Raw genomic sequence first — 18,727 nt, 5'->3', positions numbered from 1 at the left:
TCCTTCTGGCCCACCCTCTCCCCGCAGGCCCCGGGCCCCAGCCCTGTTGCCTGAAGACAGATACCTTGAGGATACTCACAGCCAGCGCCGCATGTTTCTGCAGCTTGCTGTGCTGGCTGGACGGCTTGGGGGGCTTCCCAGCCAGGCGGTCTTTGTGCCTCCTGCTGCTCAGGTGCTAACAGACAAACAGACAGACTGGCAACAGGATGAGGAAGCCCAAGGACCCCCCCACACACTACCCAATCATCCTCAACAAGCTAACCCTCCACCCATGAGCCACACGTCGGACATACATTTATGGAGTGACCCTGGGAAGGGGAGGTGAGATTTGGCCTTTGCCCACCAGGATCCCATAGTCCCTCCAGTCTTGAGCTCCTCTTCCTCCGCTGGCTCCCTCCCCGCACCCAGCACCAGTCCCACCCCCTCAGCCCTGCTCCAGCCCCAGCCCCAGTCTTGGCCTAGCTTCTCCCACCTGCTTGAGTTGGGTCTCTGAATTGACCTGGAGCTGACACAGAGCACAGTGAAAAGGGGGGCTGGGCCCCTGTCGGACCCCCTGAGCCCCTGCCACTCTCTTGGCCTTGTGTCCAGCTCCCCGGGGCACTGGGCGGCCTCGGCCCCTTCGGGGAGCACCTCGTTGACCTTCCACCATCCACCGGTGCTTGGCTCCTGAGGGAGGAGGGAAGACAGCCCATCAGCTCCAAAGAGGGGCTGCAAGGGCCGTGAGAAACCCTCTGAACTAGGTCGGTCTGGCTGCCCTGCCAAGCCTGCAGGCTGCTCCGCAAGTGCTCCCCACAAGTGCTCCCCGCACCTTAGCCACCCAAGAGTTCTCGTCCCCCCCTTCCGCAAGGTCCTCCCAGCTTCCGTAGTTTCCACCAGCCACCCCCCTACCCCCAGGCCTTCTTGCAGCGGAACTGCCTGGCTTCCCATTGCTCTCATCTCCTGCCTTCCGTCTGGGTCTGACCTAAGGACAGATGGAGGAGGTGTTTCCGGCCTCCTCCCAGGGATCCTTCAGTTCGTGCTGCCCGAGACTTGTCTTCCCAATTCTCCCGCCCCACACATCAGCTGGAGGACCCAGAATGTCCACCCAATCACAGCTGAACACAACACCTGTGTCACCAAGCCCTTGAGCAAAATGCCCAGAAACTCCAGCCTGCCTGCTGCTGGGGAGGGCTGTCTGCCTGCCCCTCTCTTCCCCTAGACTCCAGCGCACTGACCTGTGTTATGAGCCTGAAGCTGGGAGGCAGAGTTCACAGTCACCTTGCACGTGGGGCAATAGAGGCGCCCCTTCTCGATCCTGCTCTCCCCACTCACACCGCTTCCCACAGCAGCTGCTGCTGGCTCAGGCCCTGGTGCCTCTCTCCCAGGCTCTGGGGAGCAGGGTAGGCAAGAGGAAGAAGAGGAAGAGGAGGCAGCATCCAAGAGGTCTGAGTTGGCCGGCTCCCTGGGTGTGGGGTCCGGAGTCAGCGGTGGCTGGAGTTGGGGGCCAGGAGGAGGGGCCACAGGAACTGCTGGGGAGATAGAAGGCATTGGTTAAGAATCATCTTGAGACCACGATTTTAAGTAGTGATAAATTAAGGGTGGCATGGCAGAGGGGAAGGGTCCCTGATGTAGGAATGAGCAGCAGTGAAATCCAGACTCCACTCTCCCACTAACTCACTGGGCCAACTTGGGCCTCTTTGGGGCTCAGCTTCCCATTTGAAAATATAAAGTTAGACAGAGGGGGGTCTCAGAAAGCCCTCACAGCCCTGATACTCTAACCTAGAGTTATTATCTAACTGTTAAATAACTGGAAGTCACAAAAAAGGTGCACTGTGATATTCATAGAGCACTATTCATAATAGCGTAAAACTGGAGACTATCCAGGACGCCCGAGTGGCTCAGCTGGTTGAGCATCTGCCTTCAGCTCAGGTCATGATCTCAGGGTCCTGGGATCGAGCCCCGCATTCTGCTCCACACTTAGTGGGGAGTCTGCTTCTCCCTGTCCCTCTGCCCCTACCCCTCGCTCATGCTCTTTCTCTCAAATAAATAGAATCTTAAAAAAAAAAAAAAAAGGCAAAACTGGAAATTATCCAAATGTCCACAACAGGAGAGTGGATTAAAAAAAAAAGAGTTGGGCGCCTGGGTGGCTCAGTTGGTTGAGCAACTGCCTTCAGCTCAGGTCATGCTTCCAGACTTCTAGGATCAAGTCCCGCATCAGGCTCCCAGCTCCTTGGGGAGTCTGCTTCTCCATCTAACCTTCTCCTCTCTCATGCTCTCTCTCACTCATTCTCCCTCAAATAAATAAATAAAATCTTTTTAAAAAAGAGTCATATGGTCACATGAGAGAGAGCTACACGCAACACTGAAAAGGCCAGGCACCAAACCTCCGTACTACAGGATTCACCAAAACCAAGGGCAACTGATCAATGGCATGAAAAGTCAAGATCACTTAGGGGAGGGATGGAGGTAGTTGACTAGTGTTGCCCCCAGACTCACGTCTACCTGAAACCTCAGAATGTGATCTTATGTGGAACCAGTGTCTTCGCAGATGTAAGTAGTTAAGATGAGATCATAGGACCGGGGTGGGCCCTAATCCAATGACTGGTGTCCTTAAAAGAAGACCATGTGGAAATAAAATAGGATAAAAACAGAGAGGGAAACAAACCGCAAGAGACTCTTACCCCTAGGAAACAAACAGGATTGTTGGAGGAGAAGGTGGGGGAATGGGGTAACTAGGTGATGGCATTAAGCAGACGATGTGATATAATGAGCACTGGGTGTTCTATGCAAACGATGAATCACTAAATTCTACCCAGAAATCAGTAATATGCAGTATGTTAACTAACTTGAATTTAAACAAAACAAGACCATGTGAAGACACAGAGACACAGGGAGAACGTGATGTAAAGACAGAGGCAGAGACTGGAGGGATGAATCTATAAGCCAAGGAATGCCAAGGATGGCCAGCAACCACCAGAAGCTGGATGAGAAGCATGGGTTGGATTCTCCATCTGAGCCCCCACGAAGGAACCAACCCCGTCGACACCTTGATTTCAAACTTCTCATCTCCAGAACGGTGAGAAAATAAATGTCTGTTCTTTTCGGCCACCCACTGTGTGGTCATTCACTGTGGTAGTCCTGGGAAGCTAACACAACAAGGCAGTGACTGGGGGGGTGGGGGGTGGGAGGGGAACGACTAGGAGGGCTTCAGGGTGCTGGTGCCATGTTTCTTGATCTCAGTATATTCAGACTGGGAAGGCTCACAACACTTGTGATGGGTGCCTTTTTCTGTATGTATGGGCTACCCCAACACTGGCAAAAATAATAACCAGAAATCTCCCAACGCCACACCAGAAACCAGATTTGGATTGGGGAGTGGGGAGGGGAGAGAGGAAAGCTCAGGATTGGGGGCGCCTGGGTGACTCAGTCATTGTCTGTCTTCAGCTCAGGTCATGATCCCAGGGTCCCAGGTATGGAATCCCGCATCTGGCTCCCTGCTCAGCGGGAAGCCTGCTTCTCCCTCTCCCACTCCCCCTGCTTGTGTTTCCTCTCTCGCTGTGTCTCTCTCTGTCAAATAAACAAATAAGATCTTAAAAAAAAAAAAAAGAGAGAGAGTTCAGAACTGACCTTTGCTCTGCGGCTCTCCAGGGGATCCACTGGCTGGAGTCAGGGTTGGGGACACCAGCACCCCATCCCGGGCCAGGGTTTGTGGCCTCTGCTTGCTCTTGGCAGCTTCAACAGCCTTGAGTTTTCTGGCGTGTTTGTGGCCTTTGTAATGTGCTTCAGCTTGGTTCTGGGGAGTGGAGGGCTTGGGGTCACCATTTATTTGCTGAGTCTGCATGCCCCCTCCATGAGCTGGCACAAGGCAGGGGGCGGATCAGAGGGAGCAGGGCCCCAGCCAGACAAGAGGGTGGTCCTTGTCATCAGAGCACGCTTGTGGCCCTGAGGTTTACAGAATTCCTTCTCATACCTGAGCCCCCAGGCAAACAGCCTCTGGCTTCAAATTCTGCCTCAGCCACTCGTTAGCTGTGCGTCTCTGGGCAAGTCGCATCACCTCTCTGAGCCTCAGTTTGCTGACTCGTAAACTTTGTGACAATACTGACCTCACAGGGTTGTGGGAATTAAAAAGAACATGAAAGGCACCTGGGTGGCTCAGCCGGTTAAGCAGCTGACTCCTGATTTTGGCTCAGGTCATGAACTCAGGGTTGTGAGATGGAACACCCCGTTGGGCTCCATGGTCAGCCTAGAGTCTGCTTGAGGTCCTTCCTCCCTCTGCCCCTCCCCCTGCTCTCTCTCTCTCAAATAAATAAATAAAATCTTTTTTAAAAATGAAAAAAATAAAAATAAACAGCACATGAATGACAAGGGCCTAGTACATACAGCAGGTGCTCAACAGATGTTAGTTACCAAGTTCATAAATGCACAAATGGAGAAAATAGAGCAGTTCTCATACTTGGGGTATGTACACCCTGAACATTCATCCCTATGTTCATTTTTTTTCAGCAAATCGTTTTTGAGCATTTGCTCTTTGCCAGGGGCCCAGCATGGAGAAGACATGGTCCCTCCCTCAGAGTGAAGTCTTTCTGTCCATCTCTTGCAAGACTCATATAACCCAAAAACCTGGAGGGAGCCCCTGAATCTGGCCTGTTGGTGTCCTTCCTCCTTCAACCAGGGGTCCCTACTTATTGCTCCCAAGTGTAGGAAAGACGGGCCCCTGTGGCCCCTCCCTAGACCCTTTCACCAGAGCAGATCTCCCAAGCCCCAGAATCATCCAGACAGAAGGTAAATATTCCCTGGGAGGCCAGGATGAGGCTTCTGCACCATCTGGGGGTAGGCTATGGTAGAAAGTATGTGGGCCTTGGGGTCAGCCAGGCCTGGGTTCAAATCCCAGCTCTGCTACTCACTAGCTGTGTGGCCTCAGGCAAGTCACTTAACCTCTCTGAGGTTGTTTCCTCATGTGAAAAGTGGGGATGATAATAGCACTTCTCTCCATCTCACGAAGTATCAAGAGAACTAATTAAGATGATGGGAATGGACATATTCAACACATCAGTTCTCCTGTGCTTTAAGAGCTCAGCTCCAGACCAGGAACTGATAGGAGCTCTTGGGACCCAGAGCAGGAAAAGGCAGTCTTTTCTCTTGCAGAAGGATCCAGAACACAGGAGAGAAGCAAAGCGGAGGAAAATGGAGTCTCCAGGGCCATTAGAGATAAGGCAGAGGAATTTGGAGAAAGGAGAGGACAGGATGGGTAAAGGACTGGGAGCATGTCTTCTGGGACTTGTTCTGTCCCAGGGACGGAAAACATGGATCCCTGTCCCTTTGCCAGACCTATTCCTCCAGGAAAGTCGCTGGCACCCAGTGTCCAGCCCTCTCCCTGCCCAGTCCCCTCCCCAGCCTGTTTCCACTACTCCCTCTCACCGATGAGTTGAACCTCAGGTGACAGATGTTACAGGAAATGAAGAGCTTCTTCTTCAGAGGGGAGGGGACCCCAAACGTGTGGCTGATGACAGCTTTCTGGATCGGGTCCATCTGTGAAGAAGGTGGGAGGGCACAACAATGCTGGGGTCGGCTGTGAAGGGGAGGTAATACAAAATGCCAAAAACTAATGCCTATCGAGGAGGGCAGGCATCCAGACATAGGAAGAACTTTCCTATCCTTGTGGATAGGAGACACAAAAGAAACAGTCTCCTCCCTGGCTGACTTAATCTGTTCGCAGGGACTTCATCGTGAAGGGAGAGGGGGATGGCCAGGGAGAAACACTGCCATGTCCCAGTGATCACCTTGGCATCTCTTGCTGCCCCTCTGGTCTCTGGTTTGGGTTTTTTTTTTTTCCTTATTCACAAGAATCACAACTATTGGGACAGAGTTGGGGGCAGGGAGAAGCAGGGACAGGACAAAGAGTCTCTCTGTTGGAAATCCTCTCCCATAACCCAGCCTTGTGCCGGGCCTGTGGGCTGGGGGAGAGAAGGCTTATCTTTTTAGCTCTGCCACTATCACAGGGCCTGAGTGGGGGAGTGAGGGCATGGCCAGGGCAGGTGGGGGGCCGGGAAGGGGCAGGTGGCAGCATGTGGAGACCAGACAGTTCCCTGAGTTGTAGGATTATAATTTTTTTTTTGGTATATTAATTTGTGTAGGTTTTTTTTATTCCCCCTCTTCCTTATTTTAACTTTTTTTTCCTTCTATAAATCCAAGCCTTTGTATTCTCTTTTCTCAGGGGCTGCTTTTTGGACCAAAAGCAGTTGTCTGGGCTTGCTTATCAAGAGGAACTTTCCAGACCTTCCTGAGAGAAGAGAACAGAGGCTTTGAGAGAAAAGCATGGGTTCAGAAACTCCCCAGGGAACAGAATGAGGTTCTAACCCTCACCTAACAGCACCTGGGGCTGGGGGCAGACAGGGGCCAGGAGCATGGCCTACAGTGTCCCAGAGGTGCAGGCAAGAGAAGATATACCCGCTCCCAAGGGACTGTGCGCATGCATGGTGCCTCAGCAAGTGACAGAGGGACCCAAAGAACAGGAACCCCCCCCAAATGGCTCAGGCTCCCGTGGACCTCTGTGTGACCCTGGAGGTTAGAGAGAAAGGGACTCCTAAGGATGACTGAGGCTGAATTTCCCACCATCTTGTTAGGACGGGCTGGGGCTCCTTGATGGTGACCTTTGATGTTTCACAATTAAAGAAAGGGGGGTACTTCTTATAGCGAAGTGAAATTTGTGTTCCCTGCACTTGTCATTCACACACACGCACACTTGGAAATACACAGACACAGAGCACAGAGGCCTACAGGCAGGTGCGAATCCCACAGCCATGCTAAAAGACTCAGACCCACAGGAGTACCAATGGCACACTTCACAGACACACAATCACCCAACACCCCCCCACACACACTAAGAGGTCAGACACACACCAAACATCTACAGAGTCGACACAAAGACACAAAACATCTCTCAGAGACACAGGCACATACATTAATTCCATACAGTCATTAAGGCACAAAGAATTGTTTACAAATACACACATATTCCAACACATCCACAACCACAAGTAACACACAAAGACCCACAGAGACGTAAATTAAAACAGAAGGGCACACCCCCAATGCACACAGACATACACAGATCATCCACAGACGTCCCTCTACAAAAATTCAAAGTGTGACCTCCAGGCCACATGCCCAGCATCATTACCGGGGGAGGGGGTGACCCCATCCTTGCTCCTTGTCCCCAGGGAAAGTTGGACCCAGGGGTCCCTGTTTTGGGAGTGCCTAGTCACTCTTGGGGATGTTGCTCCTACTTATACCCAATTTCTAAGAGCCAACCCTCTGTGTCCACCTTCCCTGCCCACCCCGGACTCGGCTGCATGCCCCCACCCACCAGCCCAGCCCGTACCGTGCTGAAGTTGGGGGTGAGACTGAGCGGGGCAGCGCCATTGAAGTGGAAGGCGAGCAAGTGCTTGAAGTCCAGCGGGGGCTGCAGAGGCCTGGCAGGCAGGGGCAGGGAGGCCAGCAGGGGGCTGGGGGCACTGGAGGCTGGGCCTGCTGCGGGAGGAAGAAGGGCAGGGTCTGAAATGGGGAGCCCCAGGGCTCACAGCAACCTCCACAGCCAGAACAAGAGGTTGATGGGCTTCTTGGGTGTGGGGCCGGGGCAGAAACTGTCTTCCTCTTCACAGAGCAGCACTGGGTAAGCCCTGGGCACTCCCAGTCCACTTCCATGCCTCTCCTCTACACAATGGGGGTGGGGGGGAGGAGCAGGGAGACCACAGTTCTCAGCTCCCAGTCCCCTAGGATGCACTTCCCATCCCCTCCAGAGGCAGCCCCGAAGACCCCCAATGGACCCCAGCAGAGAATCAGGCCAAGGGAGGGGACAGAGGAGTCCACAAACACACACACACACCACCACCACCACCACCACCATGGAGACCATGTTCTGTACCGGGTTTTCTTTTATTGCAAGTTAAACCCACACCTGGGAGGCCTGGGGAAAGGCCAGCCCTCTCCCCTCTCACTAACTGCCCCTCTCCTGATCCCAATATCATTCACAGCAGGGACTGACAGAGAGGACAGAAAACCTGTTGGAATCTGAAGGGATGTGTTCCCCTAGCTCTGGTGAGACCCCAACTCCTCCCGGGAGGCAAAAAGCGCTCCAACCCCTGGGTCAGGCCAGAGTTGGCTGGTCCAGCCCTGTGGTTTTACAGTCTTTGGTCTTAAAGGTCTGAGGTAAGGGCAGGGGAAGGCTAGGAACTCTGGGGATCAACCAGACTCTGAGAAAGAAAAGAATTAGAAATAAATCAGTCCATGGGGACTTTTCTGGACCCTGTCACTGCAAAACCATAAGAAGTCCTTTTAGATTTTTTTTTTTTTGTTAACAGTATGCAAGGTAGGTTTATTTTACATTTATAGAGGTATATGTCTATATACACAGCCATATACAGAAGAGCCTCAGGCAGCCTATCCATGGGCACCACTACCTCCCTTGAACTGGTAGCTTGTGCACAGAGACGGTGCTGTGCTCTGTGTCAAAAACAAGGAAGTCATCTGCTCTCTAGTTCTATCTGAAGAGAAGAGATGCTGCCAGGAGGGGAGCTAAAGGCCGCGACCCCCATCTCCTTTCCCTCAGTCCCTCAATTCCTGAGACCCAGTCCTCCTCTCTCCCTCCAGCAAAGACTCTTCAGTTTTTCTAGAGCCCAAATCTGTGCTGGGTCCAGAGGGAACAAGGTGAGCTACACCTCACCAAACTCTGACAAGGACAGGAGCAATATTGAGGGAGCCCCCAAACCTAGCATCTCTGCAGGCTCTCCCAGCTCCCACTTCAATGCAGCCCTTCCTCCACAGCCTACTGGGCAGGGTTAGTACTCAGCAGAGGAAGCCCAGGGCAGGTGGGTGGGAGGCCACAAGCGGTCAGCTGAGTTGCCGCAGGGTCAAATCCGCCTCCGGACCTTAGAGCGCGGACCCCAGGCTGGCAGGGCAGAGAGAAGGCGGCCGCCCTCATGTGAGCTGCGACCCCAGGAGCCCCTCCGCCCACCCACTCTCCAAGAACTCCACGGCCAGCGCAAAGTCAAACTCGTGCAGCGGTGGCCCATCCACGGCGATCTTCACCGCGGGTCCGCCCCGGCCCTCCCCAGCCCCGCTCTGCCCCCACCACCGCAGCTCCCGGCTGCGGCCCACCTTGTCCAGGAGGCCGGCGCCCGCGGGCAGCGCCAAGGCCAGGGCGGCCAGGGCTGCGAAGTCCGGGAAGAGCTCGTGCAGCTCAGAGCGCGCACACGCCAGCTTGGCACACAGGGCCCGCGGGCCCAGCCGCCCCAGGCTGCACACCACGCGCTTGAAGAGAGCGAAATCTCCCAGCGCCCGCTGGCGCACCACGGCGGGAGCGAAGGTGCGCAGCAGTACCCGCAGCGCTCCCTCGCCGTGCGCGCCCAGCTCTTCGGGGGCCTCCGGGTAGCCGCGCGGGTCGAAGATCGCTGCGAAGGCGGCCACGGCGTCCAGCGAGGGCCCGGGATAGGAGTCCCCCAGCCCCCTCCGCATGGAGTCCAGGAAGGCCCCCCGCAGCCGTTCCAAACCCCGCACGGCAGCCTCGGAGTAGCCCACCAGCTCCACGCCGCGGTAGGTGCAGCTCCCGCCGCCCAAGTTGGGGCCCGAGGAAGCCAGCTCCTGCAGGAAGCCCTGGAGGCGCGCCCCACCCGAGCTGCGCTGTGCTTGGAGGGAGGCCGCAGCCGCCATCACCAGGGGCTGCAGCAAGGCCAAGTCCGGCTCTTCTGGCTGCAGGACAAGGGCGAGCTTCTGCACGGTGGGCAGTGTGTCCAGCAGCAGATGGGTGAAGGCCACAAAGGTGAACTGGCGCAGCGCGAGGGCCAGTGCCCTAGTTGCAGGGGAGGCGGGGGCAGAGGCCTCCAGGGTGGGCACCAGGCAAGGCCAAGCCTCAGCCACTGCTTCCACGATAGGCAGCAAGGACGCCCAGGGCACTGGCCGTGGTCCTGCCAAGTCAATATCTGCCAGGTCCAGGGCCGCCCGGAGCTCGGGGACCGTGCGGGAACTGGGGCCACCATGGAGGCGGAATAGGGCATCCAGCACATTTTCATATTCACTTAGGTAGGCAGGGGGTTCGGGATCTGTCCGGCCGGGGAGGCAGTGTAGCTCCGTGAGCAGTGGGCAGGCAGCTCGGAGTTGTGGGCCCACATGCCCAAGGCGGTCCCCGGGGAGGCTCGAGCTGAGCCAGGCCAGCTTGGGTGCAGACACGCCGAAGGCCTGCAGGATGTCCAGGAGTTGGCCAGCAGTGGCCTCACCCTCCTGTAGTTCCACACTGCCCAGGAAGGTGGTAGCCGGCTGGCCATCACAGGGGGACACCGAAGTGGCAAACAAGGCCAGACTGTGGGACTCAGGCCAGTCCCTGGTCTCATCCAACACCAGCCCCACATACGGGGATGCCTTCAGGCGCTGGCAGGCCTCTGTGTGCAAGACACTGGCAATGGCCACCTGGGACAGCCAGGGAGAGAAAGGGAGGGACAGAGTTAGGCTTGTCCTGAGCAGGGGAGGTAGCAGTACAGAAGACAGAAAAGGGATAGGCGTCGGGGACAGACCAACAAACCTATCCTGGCTTGGCTGATTACTGGCTGTGTGACCTTGGGCAAGTCATTTCACCTCTCCAAGCCTCAGTTTCCTCAGCTCTGAAATCAGGCTACTACCTGCCTCTCAGCTCCTTGAAAGGTTGTTGTCAGGGGCACCTGGGTGGCTCAGTGGATTAAAGCCTCTGCCTTTGGCTCAGGTCACGATCCCAGGGTCCTGGGATCAAGCCCCACATCAGGCTCTCTGCTTAGTAGGGAGCCTGCTTCCCACTCTCTCTGCCTGCCTCTCTGCCTACTTATGATCTCTGTCAAATAAATAAATAAAATCTTTTTTAAAAAAAGGTTGTTGACAATTAAAAATGTATATTTTTGTGGCTATGCTTATAAGTGTAAAAATGCTTGAGGAACCATAAAAATTCTGTAGCGTTGTGTGTGTGTTTCTACAGCATTGCCCCAGGCCTTATTCCTGGGGGTATCCCTCCACTCTGCTGCTCAGGGATTAACTGATAGACTTTGTTCCCTCCCAGTTACATAGAGCCCCAACTGTGTACTCTGTCATCTCTCTGCAGGATGAGACCTAACTCCCGCACCCTCACACCAGTCTCTAGGACTCACACACCTGGTGCCTAGGACAGAGCAGCAACTTGCATGCCCGAGAGGCCTTGTGGGTGGTACTGGGCTTGACCTGGGCCAGGGATACACCAAAGGGAATGGAGAAGCCATGGGTCTAGTCTTCATGCCCTGAGAGCACAGGGACCTAGCTTTTCAGAAGTCACAAATTCACATTTTTATATGTAATCTCTCTGGGTTTTTTTGTTTGTTAACTTGGAAACTAATTGAGGTTTTCCAAAAACACTGTGAAAATCAAAAAAATATGTCTGTGGGCCAGTCAAGCCCCCAGACTACCCAGCTTGCAACCTCTGGCCTCAGCCCTCAGGGAAAGCCCCGTGCCCCTCCCTGGGGACAGGGCCAGCTCTGGCCTCTTTGTGGCCATGCCCCCAGCTGCTGGCCCAGAGCCTGGCCCAGAGCACGCCTCAGTGAAAGATTCTGCCGGGTGAAGGCATGAATGAAGCTCTCGGGCTGCTGCCCGGGGGCCGGGCATGCTGGTGCTCTGCCCAGACAGCTAGATGTCCTCCCTCCTCATGCCCTCCCCCACACCTCTGGCTGCCACCCACCTGCATGTCCCTCACCCTCCTGGGGCTGTAGCAGTCGCTGTGCTCTGTGCCCAGCAGGGCCTGGCACAGGTTGAACCTCTGCAGCTCGAGCAGGGCAGAGCAGCGGTCATCGGGCACGTCCTCCTTAGCCATGCAGTACACCGTGGTCAGCATGGCCACTTTGGCCGGGTCCACCTCTGCCTTGATGCCCCTGGAGGTGGGGGGGGTCTCCAGGTCCAGGTAGGCCCCTCCTCCCTCGGCTTGGCCCTCCAAAGTGGGCTGGCCCCGGTTGAAGGCCAGAGCCTGGCGGTGGGCCCCCGAGGTCACGTGGCGCAGCAGGGCGTGGCGCTGGAAGTTGTCTGTGCCCACAGTGAAGGCGTTCTCGGCTTTGCCGTGCTTGTTCCGCACTAGGGCTTGGCGGCACTCGAGGCAAAACATCAGCTTCCGCTCGTAGTCGAAGTCCAGCCAGGGAAACTCCTCTTTCCAGTGCTCGTTGAAGTAACGCTTGCACTTCTTGTTGGAGTTGGAGGCCTCTCCGGCGGGTTTCTTCCCTGGGGGAACCATTCCTGCTCCAGGGGCAGGGCACCCCCAACTCCCACCCAAGTGCTCTGGCCCCCAGCCTCCCCTTACACACAACAGCACCTCCTTATCAGTGGAAGTTGGTGGGGAAGGCACGCTGGGCTAATGGGGACCATCCATCTAACTTAGCTGGGAAAGTTTATTCCCACTCTGCCGGTGGAGACTGGAGATCAAAGAGACAAGGGAGAGGTGTTAGGAGGTCCACCGCGGGTTCACGCTGCCCACAGAGCACTCCCCAGCTGATGGGTGGATGACACCTAAAGGAGAAGGGCTACTGGGAATGGGTGGGGTCATGCAAAGGGCCATAGAATGTCATCCAAAGTTGGGGAGAAAAGGGGACCCACACTAAGGGTCTCCCTCCATCCAGGACAAGGCACTGATGAGCTTTGATGGTTGAAACATGTCAGAACTCAGCTCTGGAAAGACTGGCACCATCTGTGCAACCATATTTATAGGTGGGGGCACAGAGTCCGGGCAACAGCGGTGCTCAGGGCTCCTGAATAATCTGTGACTGAGCCAGGATACGACCTTGACTCCTCATTCAAGGGATGGCCAGTCTCTCTAGTCCACATCCTTTATTTCATCGGAATGAAGTTAGCACAAAGCTAAACTCCCAGAGCCAGAGGGCCAAAGGATGGCATTTGTTTTCGCTAGACCTCCCTTCCCTAAACCTGCACATGGGTACACACACACACACACACACCCTGACAGTGTGCTTCTGGGAAGGGAAGCCCAGAAGAGAGGGTGGGCCCCAGACTGAAGGAGCTAGCTGGCTGCCCGTACCTTGCTCACTCTTCCACCACCCCAGGAATGAGCCTAGGTGAGCCATTCAGGACCAGAGGCTATGTCCAGCCAATGGCCAAAACCAGCCAGCTCTACCTCCTTATTATCCCTCAACCCCGTCCCCTAGATGCCTACTTGGGGCCACAGTAGTATCTACCCTTTGCTAAGTATGAACTGCACCAGCCTTGTGCTAAGGACTTTGCAGTAACTCCAGGAGAAGACCAAGATCGCTGTTGCAAGTACTCTGAGGGTGGTACCCTCATTTTGGAGAGGAGGAAACCAAAGCTGGAGGACCTTAAGTGACTTACCCAAGGTTCCATAAGCAGAAAGGGGCCAAGGCAGAGTTAGATCTACGTCCAGGGGTGCCTGAGTGGCTCCGCTGGTTAAGCATCTGCCTTTGGCTCAGGTCATGATCCCAGGGTCCTGGGATGGAGCCTCATATCGGGCTCCCTGCTCAGTGAGGAGTCAGCTTCTCCCTCTCCCTCTGCTCCCTACCCCCCACTCATGCTCAGTCTCTCTCTCTGATAAAAAAAAATAAAATAAAATAAAATAAAAAAAGAAGAAGAAAGAAAGAAAAAGACTCTACATCCACTTGACCCCAAAGGCCACACTGAGACTCTGGCCTGCACTGTCTCACTTGGATTAGGCACCTGCCTCCACCTCGGCAGTCACGCCCCCAAATTCATCCCTCGCTCAGCATCCAGAAAGCGAGCTCACACGCAGGTCACTCCTTTGCTCCCCCCTTTTCACTGCCATTCTAAGTGGTTGCCAGAACCTACACACCTCCCCACAAGCCAGGTCCTCCCCAACCTCCCGCTGCTCCTGGCTGCTCAGCCAGCTCCAAAGGCTCACCCCCCCCACCCCCCCACCCCACCCCCCACCCCCCCGCACCCGCCCAGCTGTTACTCTGCTCCTGCTTTCATCCTCTGTGCCTGGAATTTCCTATCCCTCCTCCCTAATTCCTATGCATTCCTGGAGAGCAGCTCAGCATCCTCTCAGCCCCCGGAGGATCCCCCAGCAGGGGCTAGTGCCTGTCTTCTAGCCTCCCGTAATTCCCTCGGTGTGGGTTTTGGTAATGCAGTATGGTAAACTCAGGGGTTCTCTATCTCTGCACTTGGTTCCTAGAAGGCCAAGATTATATCTGTTCATTTTGGGATCCCTAACCGCCCCCCCCCCCCCCCCGTAGAGGGCTCGGCATGCAGATACCCTTGAGCAAAATTTGTTAAGAGAATGGAAGGATTGAAAAAGAACTTCCTGTTTCTAAGGCTATTGGTTAGATGACTGGGCTCTGAGAAAACAGTGACTGTCTTTACCTCCTGATGTGCCCAGTACCCCTCATGGAACCTAGCACTTGGTGGATAAGTCAAACAAGGGCAGATGAACAGAATTCCAGGGGCAGCCTATTCAGTTCAAGAGAAGGTGCTTCCTATTGCTCAGTGCAGTGGAACTCATCAGTCCTCTTTTCTTAGACACTCAGTGGCACTTGGGACTTCTCATCCCACACTCCTTGAAGCAAGCATTTCTCCTGGTTTCCAAGACCCTATGTACCCCGGTTTTCCTTTCCCCCATCAGCACCCCTCCACCTCTGAAGTCATCTCCACCTCCTCTTCCTAACCTAAAACTGTCCCCAAAATTCAGAAACATGTCTGCTGGTCACCCTGAAATAGACCACCCCAGCCCGAGCCACTCCTCTGGGTGCCACACCTCTCCATCCAGCTACTTTCCTGGCTTGTCTAGATGGAACTGTCGATCTGTCAGTGCAGATATGCTCATAGTTGTCCCCAGCTCAGGAAACACCCACTCTTCTACCCAGGTGCTCTGGCCAGAATGATGCCCCTCCAGCCCCTGCTCTCTTCCACATCCTGGACCTTGTCTACCCACAGGTGCTGTCGGTTCCCCCTCCAAAATCTGCCTGTAACTTGTCTCTTCTCTCCATGCTGCTGCCACGGGCCTCATCCAGGGCACCTGGACTTGCCTGGACTACAGCAGTCACTTCCTGATGGCACTCTGGGTTTCCACTCTTATGCTTCTCTGAGTCATCTGGACCAATAGCAGCTGGAGTGGGCTTTTGAAAACATACTGCTTAAAACCCCTCTGTGACTGCTTGTTCTCTGAGGCTAGTGCCAGGATCCCTTTCAAGGTCTGCCAAATGCCCAGGCACTGCTGACCTCTCTGGTGTCACCTGTGCCTCTCTCCCCTCCCAGCTACATCAGCCTTCCCTCAGTTCCTCTAGAATGTGAGGTTCCTGTCCCCAGGGCCTTTGCACATGCTGTACCTTCTTCCATAATGTCTCCACCTCCTCTCAATACTTTGCCTATTTCACTTCCCCCCTCTTCTAAGAGACTTCTCTATTCCTTCCCAGGAGATCCCTTTCTTTTCTGTCACTACTTCCTGTCAGCTTCCTCGACTGTACTCCTCACAGTTTACAAATTTGCTTATTTTCTCTGCATTTCTATTGCATGGTGCTCGCTTGCTTTCTCCTCCTTCTTTTTCCTCTCTCTCGAGAATGCAAGTTTCCTGAGGGCAGGAAAGTTTACTACTTGTTCACATCTGAACCCCATGGAAGGGAACGTTGCCTGGCACCCAGCTCCACAAGATTTGGGGAGTGAGTGAATAAGGAACCACCAGCTTTCAGGCAGAGAGAACAATGGAGTGGGGCCTTGGGCACCTGCTGGATGGCTAAAACAGCTGCCTTTGACCTCCTTTCCTCCCAAGATCCCATGATGCTGCGACCCTTTGTAGCCCACCACCCAAAGGATCTTCAAATGGGAAGGAGGAGCAAGTCCAACGCGGTACCCTTTGAAAGTTTGTCAGCTCCTTTCTGTATACCTAGAAACTGGCTATCTTGCCCCGTTCTGCAGATGAATAAAATTACTATGGGGCCCTAGGATGTTTCCGATAAAAGAATAAAAGAGTAGGTAGGGAGCATGCATGGGAAGATGGACTCTGAAACTGCACTGTCAGATATGGGAGCGAATAACCACATGCGGCTGTTTGTAATTAATCAGGATTAGAAAAACATTTTTTAACTCCTCAGTCTCACTGGCCACATTTCCAGTTCTTGATAGCCACATGTGGTTACCAGCTATTGTATGAAATGGCCCAGAGAGAGACCATTTACTTCATCCCAGAAAGTTCTATTGGACCACCCTGCTCTAAAACCACCCAGCCAAAACCATTGACATTCCTACACCTCCACCTGAGGGAACAGCCTGGATGGCTTGGGGTGTAAATAAAACGTGACTCTGTGACCAAGGCTGACCAGGGCGGTCCACCTGTCAGACCCAGGTCCCTCACACCTCTCTGCACCCTGGCCACCCGGACATGAGCCGCCACAGCTTGTGGGGCCCCTGGGGTGACTGTGTATTGGTCTGTAGTCCCCACTCCACCCAGGCTGGTCAGCCTCAAACACAGCACGTATGGGGCCCCAGGATGACCGTCCTCAGCCTCCTCCCCTGGCCCCTTTCGGCCCTTTTCCTTCTGGAGCCCCTAGGGGGAATCCACGCTCTGCCGTGGAGGATGGGTGAGGTGGGGACCCCCTGCTCCACCGGGACCAGGACACAGAGGGCTGGGGAACTTCCTCTGGGGGGCGCGTGGTGGGGGCACCCTCCAAGGTCCGGGAGGCTCCTGCCTCCCGCCGCGGTGCTGCCCCGCCTGCAGAGCCCCCACCCATCGCCCGCCCCCCTGGCCGGAAGCTCCGGGAGGGGGCGCCCCACCCGGCCGGGGCAACGCGCCTGCCGCACACACTCACGGAGACTCGGGAGCCACCATCTTGCGCGGTGGACGCTCTGGCCTCGGTCTCCTTGGGCTCTACTGAGCGACAGCAGCCACTAGCGGTAACCGGGGCGAAGAGGCGCCAGCAGCCCGTGAGGGACCGGGCGGCAGGCAGGGCAGCGGGCAGGGCAGAGGCGCCCTGGGGTGCACCTGCCGTGGCCATTCCCCCACCCCGCACCCTCGGCAGGCATGTGCGGGGGGGGGGGGGGGGGGAGGCGGCGACGGAGGAGAGACCGCCTTAAGCGTGTCCCGCCGGGCGGGAGAGACAGGGTCATTCATTCATCAGGGGCACCCGCCAGTTCCTAGAGGAGCTCCCAGGTGAGAGCCAAACAGGTATAGGGAGGCACCAGCAAAATGCTGTGGGATCGCAGAGGAGCAGGGGGAGCGCCGACAGTCTTCAGGGAGAGCCTATTAGGTTTCACTGCAGGATAAGTGAAGTTTTACCAGGCATCCCAGGCCTGGCCATGCAACCATCGGAAGCTGAAAGTACAGTGCAGGTTCACAAAGGTCAAGGCAGAGTGGAGGGATGGAGGGGTGGGGGTGCTGCCTGCTGCTGGAAGGCTCTATCTACAGTGAATACTGGGGAGTTTGACCTTCTGGACTGGTGAGGGGGCCTCAGGAGAGGGGTTCCCTGTGTGGGTTCCCAGGAGTAGGGAGGAGAAGGTGAAGGAATTGGAGTTGTGGCGGACCATCCCTCCCAGACCTGGAGTCCAGAGGCCTGCACTGGGGCTCCAGTGACATGGTATCTGAGGCCTTGGGCTGGACACTTGCCTATAAACCTCAGTTTCCCCCATCTGTGAAGTGGGAATTATAGCTGGGGGAGGAGGAAAGGGCAGGGATGGGTCTGAGGAACAAATGAACCAGGTGTGGAGGCTATTTGAAGAGGGGATGTTGGGAGCACTTGGTGATTTGGTCTCCCCTTCCCATCAAGTCACCCAGAAATGACTTCCAGCTGTGCCCTCCCCCCACCACTGGGTATACTTTTCTCCCACACGAGGCCTAGGGCACACGTTGATTTGAGGTCAGGACCTCCCCAGTGGCTTCTGGGAACTCTCCCAGCACCCTTCACACAGCACTGCTCTGTGCCACCCACTGTTTGCCACTGACATTCACCGTGAACCCTGGCCCCCCCAGCTGCTGGGATGATGTGTGAGTCATGGCACATGCATACACATGTGACCGCTGGCTTGTGGGTACACTCAAATGAAGGGAGACACCGCAGACCCACGACCTGCCCCAGGAGGATACCACACAGCCTGGCACCCACGAAAAGGTCAGCTATGGGTGGGCGGGGGGGCATCTGCTGTGATGGCATTTTGTAGTAGAACACCCTGGCTAAGTCCCTCCCTTCTCAACCCTGGCCAGGGGCCCACAGCTGGGACCCACGGCTCATTGGACGGCTGCCTCAAGAGGGTGGGCTGTTGCTCTGGTCAAACACAAACTAGACAGAATGGCAGAAAAGAGGCCACACTCCAGGCTCCAACTGAGGCTGGGGCAGGGGCACAGAGCAGGTGTCTTATGAATTAACATCACTCTGGCAGCTGCCCAAGGGAGAGGATCTGGGCAAACCACATCCTGCTGTTTTGCTATCACTTGGAAAAATATACTGAGGAGCACAGGGGCACGTACCCTGCAGTTCACAGGTGCCCATATGACGGCAACAGGCACAAACGCCAAGACATACATGTACACACCCCTCCTCCTGATGAGACAGACCATCTAGGCACACTGAGGTATGCTCTACAGAGGTGGTATCCATGCAGAGAGGGACAGATGCCCAGGCTGGCTGGAAGCAAAGGCCGGCCCAGAGGCCACGCGCAAGCATGCACGTACACAATGTACATACACACAGACAAACTAGAGCAACAAAGACAAGCTCAGATCATATATATACCCGGAGGGACAGAC

The 18,727-nt window shown here is 55.4% G+C and overlaps 2 protein-coding genes and 1 long non-coding RNA gene across 10 annotated transcripts in view; 1 reads left to right on the top strand and 2 right to left on the bottom strand.

The window, feature by feature from the left end:
- ZNF385C (zinc finger protein 385C) overlaps window positions 1–18,727 on the bottom strand; it is a 50,831-nt gene that overhangs the window by 1,688 nt on the left and 30,416 nt on the right. The window contains exons 3-8 of one of the 6 annotated variants that reach the window (XM_047707887.1): window positions 7,361–7,509; window positions 5,398–5,508; window positions 3,607–3,772; window positions 1,215–1,508; window positions 473–666; window positions 65–175 (exon numbers count right to left, since the gene is read on the bottom strand). In XM_047707887.1, coding sequence (XP_047563843.1) covers window positions 65–175; window positions 473–666; window positions 1,215–1,508; window positions 3,607–3,772; window positions 5,398–5,508; window positions 7,361–7,509 — 1,025 coding nt within the window. The remainder of the gene's footprint in view (window positions 1–64; window positions 176–472; window positions 667–1,214; window positions 1,509–3,606; window positions 3,773–5,397; window positions 5,509–7,360; window positions 7,510–18,727) is intronic. The other 5 variants (XM_047707892.1, XM_047707888.1, XM_047707893.1 and 2 more) reach the window with 5 other exon arrangements.
- Window positions 2,946–6,643, top strand: LOC125087499 (uncharacterized). Its single transcript, XR_007123447.1, has 3 exons — window positions 2,946–3,055; window positions 4,483–4,761; window positions 6,194–6,643. It is a non-coding gene; the product is annotated as an uncharacterized LOC125087499 (long non-coding RNA).
- C16H17orf113 (chromosome 16 C17orf113 homolog) lies at window positions 7,898–16,825 on the bottom strand. 3 transcript variants are annotated; one of them, XM_047707886.1, is made up of 3 exons: window positions 16,797–16,825; window positions 11,705–12,425; window positions 7,898–10,440 (listed from the first exon to the last, which is right to left on the bottom strand). In XM_047707886.1, the coding sequence occupies exons 2-3, from the start codon at window positions 12,245–12,247 to the stop codon at window positions 8,956–8,958; spliced, it is 2,028 nt and encodes a 675-aa protein (XP_047563842.1). In that variant the 5' UTR covers window positions 12,248–12,425; window positions 16,797–16,825; the 3' UTR covers window positions 7,898–8,955. The 3 variants fall into 3 exon arrangements, with proteins under 3 accessions (XP_047563842.1, XP_047563841.1, XP_047563840.1); XM_047707885.1 differs by lacking the exon at window positions 16,797–16,825 and adding an exon at window positions 13,354–13,502; XM_047707884.1 differs by lacking the exon at window positions 16,797–16,825 and having other exon boundaries at window positions 11,705–13,502.

Source organism: Lutra lutra, chromosome 16 (genome assembly GCF_902655055.1).
Source record: "Lutra lutra chromosome 16, mLutLut1.2, whole genome shotgun sequence".
NCBI classification, from domain to species: Eukaryota; Metazoa; Chordata; class Mammalia; order Carnivora; family Mustelidae; genus Lutra; species Lutra lutra.
Note: the sequence above shows the minus strand (reverse complement) of the source record. Positions and strands in the feature narration are given on the sequence as shown.

Excerpts from the sequence above, each read along its gene's own strand:
- C16H17orf113 (XM_047707886.1), bottom strand. The coding sequence starts at position 12,247 with ATGGTTCCCCCAGGGAAGAAACCCGCCGGAGAGGCCTCCAACTCCAAC. Across the intron at positions 10,441-11,704 it reads GGAGGGTGAGGGACATGCAG|GTGGCCATTGCCAGTGTCTT; the intron begins GTGGGTGGCAGC and ends TGGCTGTCCCAG.